The sequence below is a fragment of the Tinamus guttatus genome, unplaced genomic scaffold (assembly GCF_059628265.1).
Source record: "Tinamus guttatus ecotype Peru unplaced genomic scaffold, ASM5962826v1 Tinamus_guttatus_pri_ptg000601l, whole genome shotgun sequence".
Classification (NCBI taxonomy): domain Eukaryota; kingdom Metazoa; phylum Chordata; class Aves; order Tinamiformes; family Tinamidae; genus Tinamus; species Tinamus guttatus.
In genome coordinates, this window is record NW_028289135.1 from 2151706 (window position 1) to 2175656 (window position 23951).

At 42.4% G+C, this 23951-nt stretch overlaps 1 protein-coding gene across 1 annotated transcript in view; it reads left to right on the top strand.

The window, feature by feature from the left end:
- PGBD5 (piggyBac transposable element derived 5) overlaps nucleotides 1-23951 on the top strand; it is a 61929-nt gene that overhangs the window by 17470 nt on the left and 20508 nt on the right. The window contains exons 2-3 of the mRNA XM_088534845.1: nucleotides 11694-12121; nucleotides 19535-19669. Of these exons, the coding sequence (XP_088390971.1) occupies nucleotides 11694-12121; nucleotides 19535-19669 (563 nt within the window). The remainder of the gene's footprint in view (nucleotides 1-11693; nucleotides 12122-19534; nucleotides 19670-23951) is intronic.

Sequence of the window (23951 nt, forward strand, 5' to 3'; positions counted from 1 at the left end):
TATGTTTAAAGAATTCTTATTAGCATAAGCCTCACCTCATCTCATCATGTAGGTAAAATGTCAAGGGAAGAGGAAACTTCTTGAGGCATATCGGCCTCTCAAAAATGAGGAGCATGAGGAGAAGGAGGAGGAAGCAGCTGAGAAACCCCCCAGCTGTCTGGGAAAGTTCAGGATCACATAAGAGGGAGCTGAAGTGGAAGTCTGGGAATGCGGAGACGGAAAGAAGAAACCAGGACATAAATCCCATTGCCAGCCTAAGATTTGGATAAACCAGAAGCACAGATGATACAATTAGCCTCCGGTAGCACAGCAGTATCAGTAGTAGCATAAAGCATTTGGGGGACTGAACGCCAGATCCTGAATTCCTTAATTCAGTGCAGCCTTTAAATTCAGAAAATACCTGCTTCGGCATCGTGAGCAGGCAGTGCAGAAGGGAAGCGCTGGTCTCATCTCAGCAGCAGGTAGGTTTCACAGCACTTTCAGAATGGGAAATGCCTCAGTTACTTATTGCTAAGTAAATACAGTTCTCTTCAGCTTCTTGTGAAATCATAAACCAGCCTTTTATGAGAACAGAAGCTTAAAGTTTTTGTTCTTCAAGAAAATCAGTCTGTAAGTTTGCAACAGCAGGAGGGACAGAATACAGTGCCAGGACTGACATAGCAGAAACATACACCCCAAATTCCTTATTCCTATGTAACTAAAGCATTACCTTAGCATACCACTGACTCTGGCTACTGTCTAAAATCAGTCACAGGCTTTTGTTTCAGACTGAGATTTTTCCAAATGCTGAAGCATTTAGATTTGGGTTACAAACCAAAGATCTGTTCTGAACCCTAATGCAAAGACTATATTCTGTAGACTTCTAAGTGCTCGGGTAATGCTTTAAAGGAAAATGGAGCATTGAAAAAATACAAAACGTACTGACTGTTGGAAGAAGAATGTAACTAGAAGATATTAAGTTTTTGTCACCAAGAGCTTAAACTGTGAATGTCCTAATCTGTGGTTACAGAATGGGAAGCTATTACTTACGTTATGAAACTGCCCAAGAGCCTTTGTAAGAATTCTCAATGTGAAGTTCTTGGCACGCTACAAACAGAAAGGCATATGCTTGTTCCCATGTTGCTAATTTAAACTTACCTTACCAGATGCATCCTTTGTAATCTTACCTCTTCAGGTTCAGGGAACTGAAGGGTGAGGCCTTTTATATATGTGTGTGTGTGTGTATATATACGTCAGGAAGATTTATGGCTTTGTCTTCCACCCTGCTGCTTAGTATGACCCAGAAATCATCCCTATGACCATTTTTTTTCTTAATATGAGGGTATAATGAAGCTCTCTGAAAATTTCTGCAGTGTGAAATCATTATTGCTACCTGGTTTAAAATGAGAGATACAGACTACTTCTTTCATAAGCTATGTTCTTACAGTAATTAGATCCTATGAGATCTTTCAGCATTTATTGGATCCTCTGTTGGCAGCCTCCAAGAAGCTTGGAAAAGATGATCTCCAAACATAGCTGTGGTTTTATTTTTGTTCCAGGCTTCTGGAACAGAATGCTTTGCTTATCTGGTCACCTCTAATCTCTGCTCTGCTCAGAGTGAGGCTGTGGGTGAGGAGACACCGCTGGGTGCTGGGTGCTGAGTACAAACCCCTCCCTCCTGCGAGGCTGTGGGAGGAGGACCTACGATGCGCTTTTTTACAAACCTGGTCCCTCGGTGCAGTTCGTGCTCCGTTGGCCTCTGGCAGCTGTGCAGAGCACACTGGCTGTGGTGAGAGGTCAGCGCTGGGTGCCACATGGTAGCTACACGTGGTAGCTGGAAAGAGGCTGGGGAATGACGCTGTGTTGCAGAGGAGCTGCTGTTTCTAGATCCTGCGCTGGCTTTGCTGCACTGTTCAGTTCAGAGTTGTGCTCCTAACCTTCTCTCTGCAAGCACAGCTCCATGAAAGCCTTTCCTAGGTTACAGGAGGTCATAAACACTAGTGTGTCGCACTCAGATTGCCATGGGCATTGCAAGCCCACCTTTCTGCACAGGTGATTTTTTTTTTTTTTTTACTCTGTGTTCAAGAGATGTGTTCAAGAAATACCGTGGTTTCTAAAAACTGAGAAGTCACAAGATTAGCAGAGTAGTTTCTTGAAAGGCTAAACAGTGGAGTGCTGAGGAGTGTGTCAAGTATCCCACATGTAGCAAGAGGATTAAAGATGTCAAAGTGTGCGTCAACGTGTAAGGATGTTGATGTGTTCTCCATGTGAGGAAGAACTTCTTTCCTGTGAGGGTGACAGGGCCCTGGAACAGGCTGCCCAGAGAGGTTGTAGAGTCTCCTTCTCTGGAGATCTTCAAAACCGCCTGGATGCCACCCTGTGCCATGTGCTCTAGGTGACCCTGCTGGAGCAGGGGGTTGGACTAGAGGATCTCTAGAGGTCCCTTCCAACCTCAACCACTCTGTGATTCTGTGATTGTGTGTATGGTATATGGAAGGGAATTATCAGACTTTCCAGCCACCCGCCTCTCTTGAGGTCGTTGTTCAGGCAGCTTGGGGCACTGGTCTCTGCTAAGGAGAGGCAGAACAAGAGTGGGAAAGACAGTCAAACAAGAGGAGGGGGAGTAAGGTAACAGAAAACGAAGTGCGTGGAGTGCTGCTGTGAGTGTGTAAAGGAGCACTGGCTGTAGCAGGGCTTGCAAATACACTGCACTTGTGCCCTGTCTTCTGAAAAGCTTCTGAAACTTTTGAAAAGACTTTATTATGTCCCTACTGTACTAGCTCCTTATTGGCTAGGAATGAGTGGTTTGTAGCTGCTTTTCCTTTTTTGTCAGGAGTGCAACAGGTAGAATATGAAACAGCAAACTTACAAGCTAAAAGCAGCTTTGAACACAGATATGTTCACAGTTGTGTTTCAGATGAGTTGCCAATCAACCCCTCTCTCAACCCTGCTCCTTCATTCAGAGCAGGCACTTCACACCAAGGTAGGCAAAGAAAGACAAGTGTTAACAGCTGTTGAGCACCCCAGATCACTCCAAGTGAACATTGAGAATGATCAACACCTAACAGGATTGGGTTTACAGTGGTTTAAAACCCCTCATCTCCCCTGAAATGTGACAAATACTGTTAAGTGACAATGATGAGAGCTCCATTCTAGGAGCCACTAGAAATCTTCAGCAGGAATACTGCAGCCTTCAAATGAGAGTGCCAAGCCTTCCCTCCTTTGCCTCACAGTTTCGGTGGGCACCTCAGAGAAGCTTTGCCCCTACAGGCGCCCAGAAATGCCTATGCACAGGCTTTACTGTAGAGAGGAGTAAACTCCATGTTTTTGACCAGCCCAAAGGAAGATGGTTTGAGGAAGGAGCCTAACTATCATCTCACGGAGCCCCTCACACCAAACTTCTGGCCAGATTCCAGTTTTTGAACAGATATAGTTGGACTGCAACAAGAGTTCCCAGCTCTGTGCCAGCAGCATGATGAAGAGAAGAGTTTGCTTCAGCCTCGTCACCTTTCCCCAAGTGGGCAGAGTGGCACGAGCTTTGTTCTACACCTGGGATGTAGCTCTGGACTGTGAGGGTTATGCTCTTGCCCTAGCAACTCTTCCTTGTTTTCTCCAAGAAGAGGCTCTGACTGCTGGGAAGAAATTGCACAGACTGATATTAGAGCTCACTTAACACATATGAGGCGGAGATGAATCATTAGGAGGTTCTGTACTTAAATTAATATTCTTCCTTGATTCTAATGCTTTGCTGAGCTTTCTGGATGTCTAGTTCATTTTCTTATTTTTTTTTCTTTTATTCTCCTTTTTTTTAAAAAAAAAACAGACTTGGAAAAAAATCAATTTTTGAACAAAGCATAAAACTGTTTCCTCAGAGACTTGTTCAAAAGCCAAAGTCCCATTTCCCAGTGACATATGTGTGTGTTGCATGTAAATGCAGACATTGACCCGAGGGCTTTCAGTATCTCATTACCTGGGTCACTTCCTTATTAACTTTTATTTACAAATGATAAAATCAAATGTCCCGATGATTCGCTTGGAAAACATACTGGGCTATTTTCCTTCTTAAAACACAAAAACTCTCCCCTTGTGGGCAGGACCCAGTCGTCAGCTATGCTTGTATAGGTGGACTTTTATTTTAAATTTCTGGCAAGTAGCAAGTGGTGTGTTGATCATGGTGTTTGTAAAGGTGTTTGTATGCACCAGAACTGACCAGAAGCCCAGGAGGAAAAGACGTGGCAGTGCAGGGCGCCTGCAGGAGCTCCTCATGGGAGGGTCCTCACCTTGTGGTCCCAGAGCCACCTTGGGGATTTAGCTACAAGGGTCATTCTGCCAGGAATGGAAACTGCACTGACATAACTCTGCAGGGATAGATTTGTCTCAGATAAATATGCACAGCTGGGCCTATAGCCAGATGTGTAACTGCTCTGTGATCTGCTGAAAGCTGTCTTAGAGATGAAGTTGATGGTTGTCTCTAACCTGCTGGATACACTCGGCATCAGCTGGGCTGTCAGAGCAGCCAGTCCGCTCTGATGCCTGAGCGCAGTAAAATGCTAGCGGAGAACTGCAGCGGGAGTGCAGTGGAATATTGCCATGGAAGCCGTTGAAACAGGAATTCCCTTGACAAGGGGCACACACATGCTCAGGCCCATAGCCAAATGAATGACGTGCAAGATATTATGTAAGCTGACACAAACCAGGTTGTTTCATCCCTGCCTTTGCTGCTTTAAGGCTTTTGCTTTAAGATTTTTGTTTGTTTGGTCAGTTTGGGTTTTGTTGTTTGCTTTTTATGCTTTTAACGAGAAGACCTTGTAGCAGTATTTGAGAGGTTCTGTTGGATGTCGATGGTCCTGATTGGCAGGTTGTAAGATCTCACCAGGGAGATGAAGTAGCTACATAATTAAAGGCATCAACGCTACCTGCAGTGGGCTTTTTGTTCTTTCTCATTCACTTGTCACAGCTTGAAGATTTTATAGGTCTTAAAAGCGATTGTAAACACGAAGAAGTCCTTTCTTAATTAAATGTTTTTTGATTTTGGCTTAAATACCCAACAAGCTGTCATGGAAGAATGCCACAACATCTCTTCCATCTTCTCATTTTGAAAACAGTGCTATCTGGTGGCACAGCCTACATTTGGTCAATGGGACCAAATTGGTCCCTGCTTAGTCCCTAGTTATGCCTAAAAGGTGAATATTTTCATAAAATGCTGTATGACACATGGTAATCTGTTGATTGACATAGAAAATATTTTACTCTTGGCATCCCGGTCTTGTTCTTGCGGCCCCATAGGAAGTTGATTTCAGACTCATCGTAACTCAGTGGAGTTTGTTGGGGGAGGCTAGAGGCCACGGATGGTCTCTTCTGATCAGTCAACACTGAAGAGCTGTGCACTCTTTTCAGGGGTAGAGCAAATCTAAACAGTCTTTTTTTCATATATCCTTGGATCACTTTTAGATGACGCTCTGAGTTATCTCGGCGGATAAAAATCAGGTGCATTGCTTTACTGCTGATGCTCTGGCAAAACAATCATTTTTAATGCTGACGAGGGAAGAGAAAGCCGCCTTTCACTGAATCCGTTCAGATCAGTTTTTATGCCTGCTTATTGCGTGCAGCCGTGAAGGCATTGTCAGGCTCTTATTTATAGAGTTTGGATAAGTGCAATCAAATCACATTTTGCTAAATGGCTTGGAATAAACTCATCCAAAAACAAGTGTAAAAGAAAAGTGTGTGCTATTGAGTGCCGAGGCTAGGGCGTAAAATAAGTTTCTGGGAGAAAGTGATCTAGTAAAAAATCAGGAGGAAGTACAGACTGCTGAAATAGTCTTTATATTCCAGCAAGAGAACCATCTTTGGAAGGGTTATGTCTGGTTTCTTCTTTCTGATATAAGAAGGACAATGTAGGTGTTTGGGGTTTTTTTGGTTGGTTGGTTGGTTTTTTTTCATCCTCATAGATTTGCTCAGAGTTTCAGGCAACTTAGCACTATGAATCATGTTTGTTTAATTTATATAGAACACTTACACTAAACTGTTTCAAAGAAAACTAAGATCTATCTATCAAAATAACAAACATCCCATTTGCCCTAAAATATTTGCCAGAACCACAGCTGGAATGAATTAGGAGGGCTATCTTGTTTTGTTCTGGTAGAATTGTTTTCACTGAAGATCTTGTTGCTATATCTTGGGAAGATGAGTGGAATACGTGTGGCAGAATATTCTAATGTAAAGACATGGCTGTCTTGCTGCCCAGTTTCTGCAGGAGCACAATATTGGAAATAAGCTAGAATAAAATGCAGAAGAGAACTGCTGTATGCATGCACGTACTTCATGCTGTCTTGACAGGCTTGTCATAAGGCCATCAAGCTGGAAATGACTTGAGATTGGTCTGATGGGCATTGCTTCTAGGCCATTAAGAACGGAGCTGATACGCAAACTGATTTTTCTGGCAAGTCAGATAAGCTCCAGTGCCTCCAAAGCCTACATGGGGAAACTGTATAAGCAGAAATTCTGAAAAATTTTAATTGAGAAATACCAAAACATTGTTTTTGATTTTCTTACTGTGTTTTCAGGTCTTTATATTACTTTCCACTAAAAGAAAAAGCTGGAAATTGTTTAGACTTTTCTTTCTGTCATATTTCATCAATTGGCACTTTCCTGTGAATGATTTTGATGTACGCACACTTCCTGACAGAAAATAGCTCCATCAACATTTTCTGACTTTCTCTAAATAAGACCCAAATATCATGTGGTATGCTTTTGGAATGATAACTTCTTACCAAATTCAAACAGTCTCTTAATTGCTTGGATTTAGGATGAAGGAATTAAATGGCTTGTCAAACACTTGTCTTTGAAAGTTATGCCATATGTCAAAGGAGAAAATACTTCCTGTTTACAAGAAGATAACAGATTCTGGGCAGATTTGTTTCTCAGATCTGTGTCTGTATAGAATACATAAATGTGATCTTAGTGTCTGTCTATAAATTATCAGGGTCTTGCTTGAAGAGGGACAACAGTATGACTTCCAAATTGGCGATTTCTTAACTAATGCTTCCACCACTAATATGTAATAACTGATTCAGGAGTTACATGCCTAGCTCATGAAGCTAGTTAATTAATTAATTTCAACTCTGGACTTTGGATTAGCTCTGTGCAATTTGAATTGGCACATGTGTTGTTATCAGGGCCTGTCAAGGTAACAGGATATTATATAATGAACTTCAGTGATAATTTGAATGAGAGCAGTAAGTCTTTTACATAGCAGACTAAGAAGAGATTTTTTTTAATTCTCCCTTTTTTCTTACACATCAGATTTATCCTGCCCCAAATGACAATGTTTTTGACCTCTTTAAGATCTATGTGTTATCTTCTAAGCATTGATTGATTAAAGTAGGTTTCAAACTTAGCATCTTTTATTGGGAGTCTCTGAACTCTGATCTACTAAATAACAGGTTGGTAATGAGAACTGGAAGAATGGAAAAGGATAAATTAACCTATTAAAATATGCAGTCAAGTTATTTAGTCCTGCAAACTGGGCAAGCAAAGAAAAAGCAATTAGTTCACTTGAGAGTCTTGTTTTTTTCTGAAATGTCACTCAGGAGGGCTAGACACATTGGAGAGACTGGAGCAGGGGGAAAAGTATGACTGGGACTGTGCTGACAGACTGCCTGGGGCTTCCAGGAGGGTGCACAGGGGTTGCCCGAAGGCCTGGTGCATTGAACTTCTTCCTAACTCTTTGTGGGCTCCCTGCGAGCTGAGCACGCAGCTTGTGGTCTCGCTGGGTGCTTGGGCCAGCCCGGCTGCTGCAGTGCTAGCAGCGTTGCAGAGCTGAGCCAGGCCTGCCTGCAGGCTGCGGGCCGGCTGCCAGCCTCTGCTCCCAGTCCCAGCTCCGCCATGGAAATGCTTGCCCTGCTTTTACTGCCTTTATTGTTTGTGACTCTGTTCTTATAATGTAAAGGGTGTTGCTCTGCACTGGTTGGCTTTAGGAGAGAGCAAAAGAGATGCAACCAGCCTGGTCCAAACAGGACCTCGGTACAACAATGACTTGCAAGGCAACTGTGGCTGATTCCATATGTTAGCTTTTACTGGTAGAGAGGGTGAAAAGGAAGAGGGAAGCCTGTGTGCACTATCATAACAGAGGAGGTTTGTGTTATTTTCCATGTTCCACAAACTATGACTTAAGACAGAATTTACTGAAGTTTCATTCACTAAAAGAGAATGGGAGGTTAGTCAAAATTTTGACCACATAAAGCTTTGAAGGGTAAATGGTACACCTATGGAATCTGGAACTCATATCAGCAGATAAGTTCCATATAAGTTAATGTAAAAGTCCTTGAAAAGAGTAAATTCACTATTTAAACTTATCACATAGTTTGCTCTGTATATGGAATATGCATGTATACTTTGAGGGTCATGTTTAAATAATTTGTTTTAGAGTAGTCATTAACTGTGCAGAAGCCAATGCATATTAAAAAAAAATCAGTTCCCTTCCAGAAGCTGAGTTTTGTTGTTTATTGCATCTCAGTAAACTATGAATCAAAGGTGCTCATTCCACCAATGAAGGATATTTTAAGTCAACAGGGTTGTACACAGGCTTGCAGAATCATATTTAGTCAACTGTGGGGTTGATGTTTCAGCCAGAAAGTGGTTTATTTGACTCTCATAGAGCTGTGTGAGTTCTGCATGGCAAATAGAATACAGATCTTGTATATTTGTTTATTTAAAGCAGGAGAGCACATAGGAAATTCTCTGTGCAAATGGAGCAGGTCTGCTGGCTAAGAAAGTGTCCTATCCAGTATACTTGTCTCTTTTCTGTGATCTCTTTTTGGGGTAAACTCATACAGCTATTGAAAATGCAACTGCATACAAAATTAACATGTTGTGCTCCTGACTGCTCTTGAATTCCAGAAAATGGAGTCCTGCAGCTGCTTATCATCCATAGCCTCCTGTCTCAAGACCAGCACACTTCGCTTTGTAAGACTTAGCACTTTATGGATGTGTTTTGGTTGAGGCAGGGAAGATTCAAAATGTTACCCTAGTCCCAGCTTCTGCTTCTGAAGGCAAGAAATTAAAATCTACCTCTGTGCTCTACCAGGTAAATTACCCGAGTGCTAGAGTTGAATTCAGTAGCTGCTGCTAAGACTTTGTATATAAGCAAGAAGGCACTCGGCGCAGCGGGTGCTTATCAGAAAGCCATATATCTCATAGCATGTCAAAATTTGATTAAGTTGTGGGGAAGGAGAAAGTGATGTACTGTAAGTCATTCATACACAATCATTTGTAGAGCATTTTATGTCAGCTCTACCAGTCCAGTGCATGCTAGCAGAATATAAATCTCCTGATCAAAAGAAGTCTTTGTAACTGGCTTTATTATTGGAATAGCAGTTAAGGTTAAGTAAGTGTATCTATTCTAGCCCCATAGTTTTCACCTGATAAAGAAAACGTTTTATCATTTAAGCTGAAATTTTCTGCTGTGTTCTATCTAGAACTTTTTTTTTGTGGCGTTCTTTTACTCTCTTCTTGCTATATAGAGGAATGCACTTTGAACTGAACTATTCTACTTCCAGTTTATTAATCCCACAATTTAAAAATGGGAAATATTTTTAAAATATTATTATTATATATGTTTTTCCCTATTGTATTTGAGAAATACAGAACAAACTTTTGTTTGTTTGTTTGTTTGTTTTGGTACTCTTTCCAATCTGAAGATTTATCACATTAATGCCTTGGTGTCATTTTTGGCTGTAGTTCTAATAGGTTGTGTTCTTCCTTCTTAGCAAGATATACCCAAATATAAAGGCCAAAGAGTGAGTCCACTCTCAGTATTTCTGTAGTTCCTATAATACTGCTTATGCAGCATTTCTGCAAGTTGCTGTAACTAAGCAAGTGAACTGAGATACAGGGTGTCCAAAAGCATGTGACCTGATGCACACATTAATGAATCCTTGCAGTTCCAAATCACAGAATCCCAAATATCTTGCTCTAATTCAGCTAGAATTGAAGCTTGAGATCCAAGCAGCCATGTAGTGCGAGGAGGGCGCTTTGCCATTAGGCAGAACTTCAAGTGAGGTGACATACACTTTCTGCTTCTAATCATGAAGACATTGTTGGGACAGAAGTGAGACTGAAAGGATTCTGTTTAACTAACGCACAGTATTTATTGCATCCAGCTCCCATTGTCTTGCTTTTGATCTCAGATTATCTTTTGTAAGAGGGATGTAGAATTGCCCTTGATCTGATGGTTAAAGCCATGGGTAAGAACATGCTGCCCCTCTTGGTGTATTAATTTCTATGTTTGTAAGTGGCACAGCTCCTGCAGCAGAACATGACCTTCTCCCCTCAGCCCCTGCCTGGTGACAAAAGCACTACCATGGTGGGCATCAAACATGGTGCTCGGTTAGCTTATGGATGGGAGATAGGGCTGTAGGGATTGGGTCTACCTGGTACAGCAGGCTTGTCGTACCTAATTATGTTCCTAATTATGTTCCTAATTCAGTATAATGTAATCTGCTGTTTGACTGCATAACTTTTTCACACTGACATGATGCTATCAAACATTTGTGCCCCCCACCTTCCCTCTCCCCCCAAATACTTTGAAAACTGTAGAGCAGGTACAATTTCAGTAGAAAAAAAACAGAGTAATGACAGCCTGGGACTGCAAGATTTATTGTATTATACGAGAAAGAGGACCACATGCATATAAAATATTCCCTCTAAAAATATTCCATCTGATGTGGGACAGAAAAACTAGCCACATTATGTTTTTGACTCATTCTGTTAGCGTGTGCCGTCTCTTGTGGATTTCAGGGTATGAGGAACGAGGCTCTAAAATGTGATGGCAGATATACGGGACCTCGAAGTGCATAGACGTGATCTGCAAGACTCTGCAGGAGCAGATATTAAAGCTGCTGGATTAATGATAGTGAACTGAGCAGGAATTTGAAATAAAAAAGAGAAGGTGGGATCAGTATCCGAGTGCAAGGCAATTATGCAACCTGGGTTGGAGGCAAGATTGACTCTGGATAGCACAGATATCCTTGCTTCTGGACAAATGCATGACAGGAACTACTTTAATACATTTTAGATATAAGACCATCTAGGAAAAAAGGCCACAGTAGTTGCTGAGAGGAAGAAATGCAGACACTGTGTATGTGGAAAAATTAAACATGTTACCTCACAAACCTCTTCCTTCTTCTTTCCTCTAAATCTTCTTAGGAGTTAATGAGTGTGCAAAATGAAGGAACAACTATTCAGTGTGCTCACTTATTCCTTATTCAGTGTGTTCACTTATCCCTTATATTCTCTTATGAGGGATAAAGACAGAAAAGATCATGGAATTTCCTGGTGATATCAGTTAGACAGTGGATGCACTTTCAAAGGAATTAGCTGACATTCCCTCACTTTGGCCTGGTTTTCTAAGCATCCTCACTGTTGAGGTCCCTCACTGACCTGATGGTCATTGCTTTAAGTATTGTGGTTGTGTCTACCCAGATCATTTTCTCTTGGTAGCTAAAGCTGAGTATTGATGTGAAGTATTCATGACTGAATGGAATGGAATGGAAACTCCTTGTGTTTCTGTTACATCTGTGACTGGGAAGTTGATTCAGATCAGAATATGATAATTTATGTCAAGTATTCAAGTTAGTCTTGCTTTGAATTCCTAGAGCAGACATGCTTGTGATGATCAGAACTGAGATGATTTTCCCTTTCTGATTTTGTCCTAGGTCCAACACGAAAAATGCCCTTAACTGCCAGTGCCATGGACTTTTTTCAACTCTTTGTTCCTGACAACATACTAAAGAACATGGTGGTCCAAACCAACATGTATGCCAAGAAATACCAGGAGAGGTTTGGCAGTGACGATGCCTGGATTGATGTCACCTTGACAGAAATGAAGGCCTTTTTAGGCTATGTGATATCAACCAGCATCCACCACTGTGAGTCTGTTCTCAGCATCTGGAGTAGTGGCTTCTACAGCAACAAGAGCATTGCACTTATCATGACACAGTCACGGTTTGAGAAGATCTTGAAGTATTTCCACATTGTGGCCTTCCGCTCGAGCCAGACAACGCATGGCCTCTACAAAATCCAGCCTTTTCTGGACTCTCTGCAGAATGGCTTTGACTCTGCTTTTAGACCTTCACAAACCCAGGTAAGAGTTACCTTGTTGCCAGGGAGCATCTGAACTGTGTGCCCGAAGTTTTCTTGCTATGATTGAATGTGGAGCACAGAGCTGCCTGTAGAAAGAGCTAAGGATTCACAGCATGAAGCGAGACTGCAGGGCCTCCACGATGCGTGAGAGAAAGTGGCACCATCCTGCGCAGGCGCTTGGCACCACCTGACTTATAGCTCTGCAGTGCAGGTACCTGGAATATTCTCAGAACTGTAGCTGCTTTGCTTTAGTAGTCAAAACAAGCCTGGAGACTTCTCAGTGGTGTTGGCACGGCTGAATTTGGCTGTTCTGCAAATGAGAGGTTGTAGGCTGCTCCTGCAAGGGAGAGCAGGCAGCGCAGAGCTGGCACAGCCAGGCCTGGCAGAGAAGCTGTAGCTGCTCCCGCTGGAAGGTGCAGATTGGAGGCAGAGTCTGTGTTTGCTGGGAGGGATGAGCCCCAACCCCAGCAGTCGGTGTCTGCCACATGTCCAGCCCAGCCCAAGCAGCAGCAGCAGCTGAGCAACAGCCACCTCCTCATGATGGGGTAAAGCGAAAATAAGCAGAGGAGGTCGCTGTCTTTGCTCACTGCAATTGTCAGCTGCTCTCGGCAGCACGGCCTGGGCCCTGTGCCAGTCCTGAGTTTTGATGATGGGTGATGCTGCAGTAGAAGGAATCATTGCCATGTGTATTTTAAAACAGAATGCCAATAAACTGGAAATATTTCTAGGCTACCAAAATAAAAGTGAACAGGTCCTTGTTGAATTTTCCAGGTACAATTAAGTGTGCAGTAGAAAGCCGTTCTATAGAAAATCTGTTCCATAGACTGGGCTAACAATGTAAAGAACTAAGTATAGAAACTGTTGAATATATTTATTTTGAAGTGCAAAGAAATCTCTTTTTCTTTCTTAACATTCGACATAGGCCACTTCAGCTTTCTTCCACTACTGCGTGGTAGGAAGCACTACAATGCTCCTTTTGGAGCTGCTGCAACTGATCATGTTAAAAAGTCTGGAAAGAAAAGGGGGAATGTGACATATTTGTTACTGCTTGCAGTAAGTTTTTAATCAGTTTTCAGAATGTAAACTAGTTCTACATAGTTGTCAGGAAAGGGCATTGGCTGTCTCCTCTATTACTATCTTTCCTCCAAAGCATCAGGTTTTATGCCCACTATATAAAATGAGTGTCAACTTAGATACCTCTTACCAATTCAAGTGTGCCTAAAAATAGGATTGAGAGTAACCAGGGAGTAATTAGAGAGTTCTGTTTTCTAGACAACAAAAATAATTTCTGTAAAATTCAGGGCAACGCAGCTATCCAAAAAGCTATTAGGGTAGATGTGGGCGAAGAGAGGCAGGAGTGTTCTCACTTAGTCCGACTTGCATTTACATCACGACGAAACAGGCAGTTAAAAACATGATATTATTTGGACCTAGCTCTCATTAAGATATGAAATCTAATCCTGATGGCCACTGACTTCAATGGGCAGGAGATAAAGGGTTCAGAAATGTGATCACTGTGTCTAATGTAAATGCTTATAATGGTGGGCTGTGGGACATGCTGAGAGTGCAAATCCATTAGAGGACAAAATTTGATTTGCATGTATATCCCTTCTCCCTTCCCCCTCCTAAACAAGGTTTGCAAACTCAATTGATGAAACCCATCGTCTCCTGCTTACAATGACAGAACATCTAAATCTCCACAGGCAAAGTGCACACTTTTGCTTAGCTTAGTAAGGAGATGCTACTTCAAAGAAAAGGAGGGGAGGAAGAGGTAAAAACCTGACAGTCGAATTCTCTTCCTTGCTCCTGCACTCCCCTGTTCTCTTTACAGTGTTTACATCAGTGATTTCTATACAGCTTGTTTCAGGGATATTGAGCAGAACAAAAAACTTCTTCAAAAATAACTCTGAGAAAGGAAAAATGTTTTGAATCTGTTGTTAAAAATAGCCTAGTGTAGCACCGGCAGCCTTCTGGGGACATTCCAGAGATCTTCCTGGAAGAAGCCCTGTGCCTCCCGCTGATGTGGGTGGCATCAGCCAGGGCTGCACACGGCGTGTGGCGAGAGACGTGGACCCCATCTGCCTGAGGGAGCAGGAAAGACACATCCTTGGAAACTGCCAGGGGTGCAGGTTGGTCGACAGCAGCAAACATCAAATCCAGAATGTCAGGCCCAGTGAGATTGGAAATAGTAATCTAATAATACAAAAGGAAAGGGCAAGGGAAAAGACCCAGTCAGATGGGTTAGTGGATCTGCTGCCTCTGAAAGCATTTTGGGAAAAGAGCCCCAGGTGTTTGTGGTCAGTGAAGGTCTGGAATTCTGTGCTCAAAAATGAACTTTGTTGCTTCAGGTATGTCTGTATTATAGGCATGAGATCTATGGTGTCCAAATTTTTTGTGCCTGAGCCTCAGTCTGTGCTCCAGGTTTAGGCTGGCTCCGGACCACGCAAGGAAGAAAGCTCAAGTGAGGCCTCCGTGGGATCCTGCAGCATGCAGCTTTGTGCTTGTCTGGAGAGAGTTTCCGGCCCTTATACCCTAAGGTCTTGTAAAGATAAGTCACCCAGGGTTCTTCCTGTCAAATGCTGCCAGGCTGTTGAGGTTTGCAAGTAGACTCATTACTACCTTCTACTACTACTTCCTTTGGCAATGTGGGCTCACAGAACGCAAGTAGGGAAATGCCCTGTTCACCTGACTGCTGTGGACAGAGCAGGCAGTGTCAGGCAGGCAGTTCAACATCTGCCTTCACAATAATTTCTTCTATATTTCTGGTATTTTCCTTTGGGGAAACTAGGTGAGACTCTTTAAATGGAATTTCTGTCTCAGAAAATATTTAGGGTCTTTTCCTCTGTGTGAACCAAGGGAATAGGCAGGCAAAAATGACATCATACTTCCTGTGAAAGGAAGCTAAGCAGAGAGAGAACTATGCCAGTATACCAAAACAAAACATACGTTTTAGTGAGTTATAATTATTTTGCTAAATATACTGAGCAAACAGAAGGAAATAATTACTCTCTAGCTTATGAACACACTGAAAAGACAGGACAATATAATTGTGTATTAGCAGAGCTAGCTTCAATTTCAGAAGTAGAAGAAATGTATTCTGACCTAGATTATATAAGCATGATGGGAGTATTCTGTGGATCCTATCCCTGCTCCCCAGACAGGGATCACTGCTGCCTGTACCTGAGCCACAAGAAGTGGAGTCCAGAAGTGGGTTCACTTTCTAGAATCAGTCTTCTCTTTGCTGCTTTGTGAGGATGCTACTGTCTAGAGCCGACAGCCTGCAAACAGCGAAAGTGTCCTGTTTGAACTCAGGTGAAATACTGCAGCAAATTCAAGGGTACTCACCTGTCAAGGATATAAACTGAGCTGCGGAAACCAGAGGAGCTCAAGAAAATAGCATCGCTGCTCACAAATCCTCCTTCGCCTGCTGAGTACTTACACTCCTGTCAGTGGGATGCGACTAGACAGGATTGCTGTCTGTAGTTTCCCTGGCCAGAATGGCAGAGGTCAGGAACACAACTCCTTGCATTTCTTTCCCACTCTCTACAAAATATCACCTTTTCAGCATCATGAAGCCAAAATTTCTGCATGTACTTAGTGAAATATGAACTGGGAGCAATTAAAAACATGAGTGCTGCCGACTTAAATCTTTACCTTAGGCAGCAAGGAGCTCTCTGGCAAAAACAAAGAGGTAGCTCCAATCTCCTGCTCCAAAAGCATGACGCTCTAATCTTACTGAAAGGCTTGTTTGTGTTTCATTCTCAATGGTATCACACACAACAGCTAAGCAGTTTCAGCACAGTTCTTCCTACCTCAGCTCACGGCACCTGATGACAGCTTCTCTGAAAACGTAAAGGGGGAATGGCATTTGAATCAAATCTCAGCTTCTCTATGGCCTCATGATTAAATGTTGATTTTGTATGGGCATTTTGGAATTATAAGATCTTGGTGAACTCATACCTGTGTGTCTCAATTTCCTGATTTTCAAAATGCTCATTTGAGGCTAGCATTCCTGGCCATAAACCATGCTTTTCTGTGTTAGGGGCTGTATGAGCATAACACAAAGATCATTACTATCGAGAGATTGTGAGATTGTGACATGGAAGAAGAGAGAGATGAAGGAACAGCAAGACTACTCAGTAACAAAGTAAATTGATATCTTGTGGTGGATCTTTATTTTTTTTAATGGGTAAAATCAGATTTTGTGAGGGGTTTGACAGCAAATAACAATGAAACTTTGTGGCTGTTTTCAAATTATTTAAGTAATTAATATCCATTAGCATTAATGGTAAGAACTGATATTTTCTTCAAAAAGAGTTGATTGAAGATAGAACAAATGGACAGAAGAGCCTGAATTCATGGTTCAGTTGGAGGTGGGACTTAACCTTTCAAAGTTGACAAGGATGGTCAATAAAATGATGCAAGACTCAGAAAGTAAGGAGAGAGGATGTTAGATATGTTAGAGAAGGAGAGTTAGCTGAGAGAGATAAAATGAAATGATGTGGACAGCATGATGGACAGGGAAATTAGAGGAGAAATCAGAAGAGTAGGATTGCCTTATGCTGAGGCCAAAAGGAAAACTTGCAGAATGACTGTGACCTTAGATGAAAACTTTACTATGTGGGTGAATAGGAAAAGGTATATATTTTACATGTATTGCTCAGAAAGCATAGAAAATGCAGGCACTGTGTGGCTCTGAAGACCTTGCAAGGAGTTGGAGGAAAAGACTGACATTCAGATTCACTGATCAGTGATCTGCTGGAGGAGTATGTGGTGACCAAAAAAGGAGATAGTAAAAAGTTGCCTTAAGAAAAGGGAGATGCTCTCAAATGTAGCATAGACAAAGCAGAACTGACAGCTAGAAATCTGAGCAGAGATGTCAGAGACCAGCAGAGATTTTAGTTTGGACAGGAGTAGCTCTGAAGCAAAGAAGCAGAAATGCAAGCTACTGCTGCAGAAATAGCTGAGTAGCCCTGTGCATGCAGGTCCAGTTACCCCAGGGGCTGTGCTCAGAGCTGGATGGGATCTACTGAAAACCAGAGCAAGCTGAGGCAGTTCCTCTAGGGGCCAGGTTGAAGGTACAGCCTGTGTGAGGGGCAGCCATGGAGCCAAGCGAACATGAGCTATCAGGCATGTGTTGGTTTATTATCTAAGGCAGTGGAGGTACAGGATAGTTAGTGTTTCAAGTCTTTGCCTATGAGCCTGCTTGGACTGTAATGAAAGTACAGTGTGTGGGATTGCAAGGTGTAAAGAAGTTTGAGAAGATTTAGAATGGAGAAGTAAGACACGCTAGACAGTGTCTCACTGTTTGTTCTGTGTGCTGAGAGATGCTGAGAGAGATGCAACATTATCTGTTAGCAGCAAGAGCAAATTCTGCCCCATTCTGTCCATTTTTCTTTCCTTCTTTCCAGCGGTTTACTAGGGGGTTCTTGCAGAGAAATGGAAAGGACTTAAACATTTGGGCAGGAGAAAAGGGGAAGGGGGCTTAGCAGGAAGACTGGGCTTAGCGTGGGCAAGAGGAGGGTGGGTGAAGGTTTTCAAAATGCAGTTTTGCTTTCTAAACTGAAGGCTAGCAGGCCTGAGCCTGTCTTAGTGTGGGGGATAAGAAATATGCAGTAGAGCTGCTGTGGCTGATACTCTGATACCAAAAAAAGGAGCTTGAGCTATGGGCAAAGGGTAAAAGAGGATTTTATGTGCTGCTCCTCATCCAACAGTGGAGGAGATTAAAACAGTTGCACCCCACCATTTGGCCGGATCTGGAGGTGAGAGGACCTTTCCGAAGCTGAGGAGTTCTTAACAGTGTGTAGAACTCCATCCCAAGGGGTATGTTCCTCCCTCTGCAGGGAAGAGGCAGAAAGCCATGAAAGAATAAGGTCAAGATTAATATTTGCAAATCACTGTCCAAACTCTGAGGTAGAACTGTAAAACACTGCAGGTGATACTCAGAAAGAAAGGGCAGTGTTTCAGTTGGGTCTCGAGAAAGGCACAGGGTTTGACTGCAGTGGGGTAATAGGGCAGCTGCAGATTTAAGAACAAGTAGTTTTGTGTGCGACTCTCCTTGCTTACATCTGCATTTTGGTGTATAATTTGTGCATTTCACAAGAGTGCTTTCAGATGGGCTTGTGAATGCTCTGTGAGCTGTGAAGAAGCAGAGTGCATCTAAATGAAAGTGTTCAGCCCCACCGCGTGCGGAGGGCACGGACGCCTATTTTGAGCTGACAGAGTGATGTTCAATCAACATGCTGAGCAGCTGCTGGCCTCCTGCATACACGGGTGGTGCTTAGCTGCTTACCCACCACATCTCCCTTGCAAACACAGCTCCCACGTTTAATGCAGCCCTGCTCTCATTTTTGTCACTGGGCTGCTGGAGAGGTGCTCTTGTGGAGAGTGAATACACATGCAAGTACAAGTAGCACATGCAAACACAGAAAGACTTCATCTAAGAGTGACAGCCTTTGCATTATGGCTAACTGTATCTGATATAGTTCCCATAGGACTTGGAAACTGGAAAAGAATGCACTCCTTTAGGGCACAACCCATCTGACTTGTTTTACATATGTCTTTAAAGATATTATGAATACGGCCTGCGAACAGATAATAGCACTTTTTTACAAGTGTGTTTCATAGCATAAAACCTAACAATTTTGGTACACATTAAATGGAGAGAAATGTAATGAAATGGTTATAAGCAATAGAGAGCCATTTACATCTTTGGAATTCAGAGTGCAAAAATAGTTTCATTTTCACAGCCAATTGTTATTTGCTATGTAGTCCTTTTCTATCCTTGTCTCTTCTCCTTTCTCTCTCTCTTTCCTTCTCTCTCTCTCTCCTTTTGTCAAATTTTTCAGTTTCTGAGGCAAGAGAGCCTGCTGCCATGTGGAAAAATGTCCTTGTCTCTTCATCATCCCAAGCGGTAGAAAAAAAAAATACTTTCTCTCCCTTAATTTCTCTCCCTCTTTGCACGTGGACTACCCCTTGCTACATACTATAGGGGGTGTTTGGGTGGAAGACATTTTGCCCAAACAGGATTGAGCTTGTGATGAAGCTGGCAGGAGCATGCCACTGATGCTTACCTCCCCCACGCCAGCTCCTTTAAACTCTGCTGCATTTGAACTGGAGCTGATGGTGAGAGGTGGAGAGCTGTGCCTTGCCACACTTGCAAGCCAAATGTAGAGCAGCCATCCACAAAGGAGGGTACTTGGTCAGGCCAAGGTTTTTGAGGAAGCGTTGTGGAAGCATTGAACAAAAATAGTGCTGCTCCTTCATATGAGGAAAATTCCTTCATATACTCCTTCACATGCACAGAAATAATACAAAGACTGTTTTTCCTTGGAAGAATTTAATGTGCCATTTCTCTTCAGGAATTGTGTACTCTGCTGTTTTTCTTTTTTCCCCTCCTTCTTTCAAACTGCAGGTACTACATGAGCCCCTGATTGATGAGGATCCTATTTTCATTGCCACGTGCACAGAGAGGGAGCTTCGCAAGAGGAAAAAGAGGAAATTCAGTCTCTGGGTTCGGCAGTGCTCATCCACTGGTTTCATCTGCCAGGTGGGTTTTACCTCTGACCATCTCCTGATAGAGCTCCTAGGAGGCTCACGCATTGTGGACAGCGGTAGGAGTCACTTCACTTCTGTTCATACTGTTGTCAGGGGCTGCAGTCTGGGTGCAGCAGGTGTGTGACCCTCACAAATGCTAGGTGGCAACAAGCTCCCAATGGCCTGTTTGCTGCATGGTTTATCTGAGGATGCCTTTCACTAGCACTGTTCCTCTGCCTGCATTAAAATCAATCAGTTACAGGATCTGTCCCTTTGTACATCCTAAGTTTATCTAGACATCTAGGTGCTTTGACTCTGGTCCTTTTTAATGAGCCGTCTCCTTTTTCCAAGGAGGATAACACTGGATCTGTGATAACCAGCTATATCCAATAGGCTAAGTCAATATGACATCAAGATAACCAGTTTTCTCTGAGCAACATGTTAGTAGGGTTGTGTATTATACCTCCACACCTCTGCTTCGCTGCCGAAGAAAGAAAATTTGACATGACTTACAGATGATCTATGAACTTGAGTGGCAGAGACATATTAAAAGATTTGTATGTGGTCTGTTGTAAAGCATTGGGAACAAATTTTCAAATTCTCAGAATCTGCAGTTGCTGACGTATTTTTTTAGAGCTCTTGAAAATCTGGAGATGTATTTTGATATCTAGAAGTGAGGGGGTGGATATTTTCTGATATTTCTTTTTCTTAAGAGCTTTTGTGAAAACTTGGCTTCAGAGCAATGATTCTGAAGTGCACGTATGACATACACACTGACTACTTAGACCAAAGGCATCTCAAAACTGCAGGGCCTGTGGATTTACTGTGGTTGAACATTTGTTCACAGTAAAATCTGGTATGTTAATCACTACAGTTGTTTGGAGAGATATGTAAGAAAAGAGACTACCTGGAAACAGGTGATCACATTTTCAGCAATGCAATTTACCATAAGAGGAAAATTAAAATCACATCTTCCATGCAGATTTTACAGCACTTGCTTTGTCCAACAGAATAGGTTCACCTTGTGCAGTGCCCTTTGAAGTCTCTGTTCTCAAGTTTTTTGTAAAGTCATTTGCTATACAGAGGCAGTGTCCTTGTCTTCAAGGTGAACTCCATCTGTCCCTCATGCCACTCATCACTGAAGCATAATGGTTACAGGAAGATTGTGGATCTCCCTTGCCATGCCCACCCCCAGCCAGTCACCACTGAACTAATAAATCTTCAGGTGTGCCAGGGGTTTCAGATTCTGAACTACAAATATGTTGCATTTCTCTTCCTGTCTATTCAGAGAGTAAACTAGCGGAATGTCAATTGAAACAGAATAGATGCTCAGCACCCCCCTAAGCCTCTTGCTCCCTTAATGAAATAGATACTCAGGCTTTACTTGCATCCAGGTGATATCCAGAATCTCCTTAACAGCCTTCTATCTTTATTCCATGGCTTGGCTCTAATTACAATGGTGCTAAAATGGTTGGGTGATAGGGACCTTAGAGAAGGGTTAAAATGAATATTCAGGAGCATGAACATTCATGCTAAAATGGAAAAGCCTAGTCTCGGGAGGAGCGTCCTCAACTGTGGTACATTTGAAATGCCACCCACATTCAGTTATGTGTTACTACCTTCTCTGGAAACTTACAAAGGAACTTGATGAATCCAGAGCATTTATTTGATGGTCATTATATTATTTACTGCATTAAAAAGGGGCCCTTTTTTTCTATGTTTAACATGTGGAGAGGACTGATCTAAACAGGAAAATAATTTGATATTTTTGCTTCTGTGTGCAAGCACACCTTCCCCTCCATCTCTTGTGAAACTGCCATCATCAGGAAGGACTTGTTGCATAGTGGAAAAAGACTCCCTGGTTTGCTGCCTGTGAGCTTTCAGAGAAAACCCCACCACTCCCACTTGGAAACACTTGGGAATTCTGCCACACTGCATGAATATTCTCATTGCTTCTGTCTGTTGATATCAAGGGTCATATTATTCAGAATAAAACATGGAATAGAACAGTTTACAATTCAGGTTAATTCTGTTTCAAAAGTTTGAAAAAGATGTATTTATAAACAGGCAAAGCAACCCAGGCAAGGGAGAGAGCAACATATTGCCTTGTGGAGAGGGAAGGGACCGCCAGAGTTGATGATGTTCCTGACCCCAAGCAAGGTCCACTAAATCTTTGTGATTTGTGTGATGTTAAAAATATGTATTTGCGGACACTCTCGTTTTCCCGGAGATCTCTCTTTCCTTTGATGAAAAGATCTGATTGGTTGGTTTGTTTTCCCAACACTAAAGCCACATTTAGACGTACTCCATGAACACCTCCTAGTTGGCAGCTAACTGGACAGTTGATAGTTTCAGATGGTTGACTCCCCAGGTTCTCCTGTTTGCTTGTTTTCATAAACAAAACTCTGAATCACTTTTTTGGTGTAAGTAAATACACCAAAATGCACTTCTATCTGATGGCTCATCACTTGCTTTTTATAAGCAAATGGTATTTGGTTAAAATTTCTGCTCGGTAAATCATTTATGGAACAGAAGTGGCATAAAACCCAAATATTGCTTGTGGGTACAAGAAGTTGCATAGATTTATATGTGAATAGTATAAATAATGTATATATATTAGACTACTTTTCTAGCTTTGGCTCCTGTAATACAAATGACTCCACCACTGACAATTAAGTCTCTGTTTTGGGATGGATACTCAATTTCAGATCACATCTCTGCCTCAGACTTTCCAAAGCAAGGCATCGTTTTGCAGCGAATAACTTTGTTCCCGAGTACCTTTCACGGTCAGCTAACCAAGTGGGAACATGCAGGATGGACAGATCACTCAAACAATGTAAATGTGCAACTACAGCAGCTTGGAACATGAGCAAAATTTTTAGGTTTAGAAGGAAAATAAATGCCCTGCTGCAGGAGGGCTCACTTTGGCAAGGTAGACAGCAAAACTGCCCTGTTAGCGTTGCCGTTTTCACATGTCTTTGACTCTGGAAACCAAGGCGGGAAGAACTGCTGCTGCAGGGGAGGGCTTGGGGTCATGTAATTTCTTGCTCTCTGTTACCGTGAGAACAGAAAGTTCAGCTCCCAATACCTTGGGCCTCCCTCCCTGTTCCAGTTTCTTCTTGCTTTCCACCCTGCCATAGTGGGAGCCCACCCCAGCGAGGCCAGCAAACTTCATTTGTGAAAGACAAATCTGTTGACCTTGCTGGGAAGCACTGGACTAGCTCTGGGAGTGTTTCTTCCTTGCCAGTGTTCAGTGCTGGGGAAATTGCAGTCTCTGCCAGCTCTCCTGTTTGACCATCCTTTTTGCACCCTGACTGCAGGGTCAGAAATGCTCAAGGAAGTGGTTTGAAATCAGCTTAGTGCAAAGGTAGGGGAAGGTAGATATGAGAGGGAGGGAGATCTCTCATCTCTTTTTTCACGATGGTAACTCCTCTGTAACCAACACAGAAGTGTTTGAGATCATAAGCTGTCCGGAGGAACCTGATTTGGAAAGCACTACACAGTTACACTCCCACAGCAGCTCTGTGCACACAGACTGATGAGGTTTGTGTCCCTGGAGAACGCTGCTGCTCTCGGTAGCAGGAGGCCTTAGCGTGGGTTGTTCAGCACAACTCCTGCAGATCTGAGTACAAGCTCAGACAATGGACTGACCATCCAGTGCATTTCCTACATATGGATGGCTGCTAATATATTTTTCTAATCAGTGTTTTAATATCTTGATTTCTGTTTAAATAATAGCTTGGAAATCTTCCTTTTTCTTCCTTGGAGTATTTGAGGAATAAGTCATGCTCTTTAAATCAATGCTCTGTATTTGTCAGTTTTATTTCCCTCTTTTTGTCTTAAAAAGTCTGGAACACTTGCTTTTAAAAGATGTGTATAAACGTGATTTGTAGATCTCCCTTTCGTTCTAGATATAGTACTAAAACTTATCAAAAATTGCAAAAAACTCCAAATATTAAGAGTTATCTATTTTATTCTAGTAGGACAGATCATGCTTTTGCTTTTGTTCCTGTGTCACTCACAAGAATAAACATGGCCATGAACAATTCTCAATAAATCTTAATAGGCAGTGCTTAGCCCTTGCATAGCATCTCCAGGACAAAAATGTTTTCTGGTTATTTTACAGTTGGAGAAAGAGCATTAAAAAAATGGTGACTTGCTCAAAATTCCCCACAAAGACAGGATTAGGCATTTCCATAATGGCCAGTTCTGGACAACAGCTCCTCTGCACAGACACAAACCAAAAGATGGTCCTGACCCAAAGAGTCATCAATCAACAGAATGGAAGGGCGTAG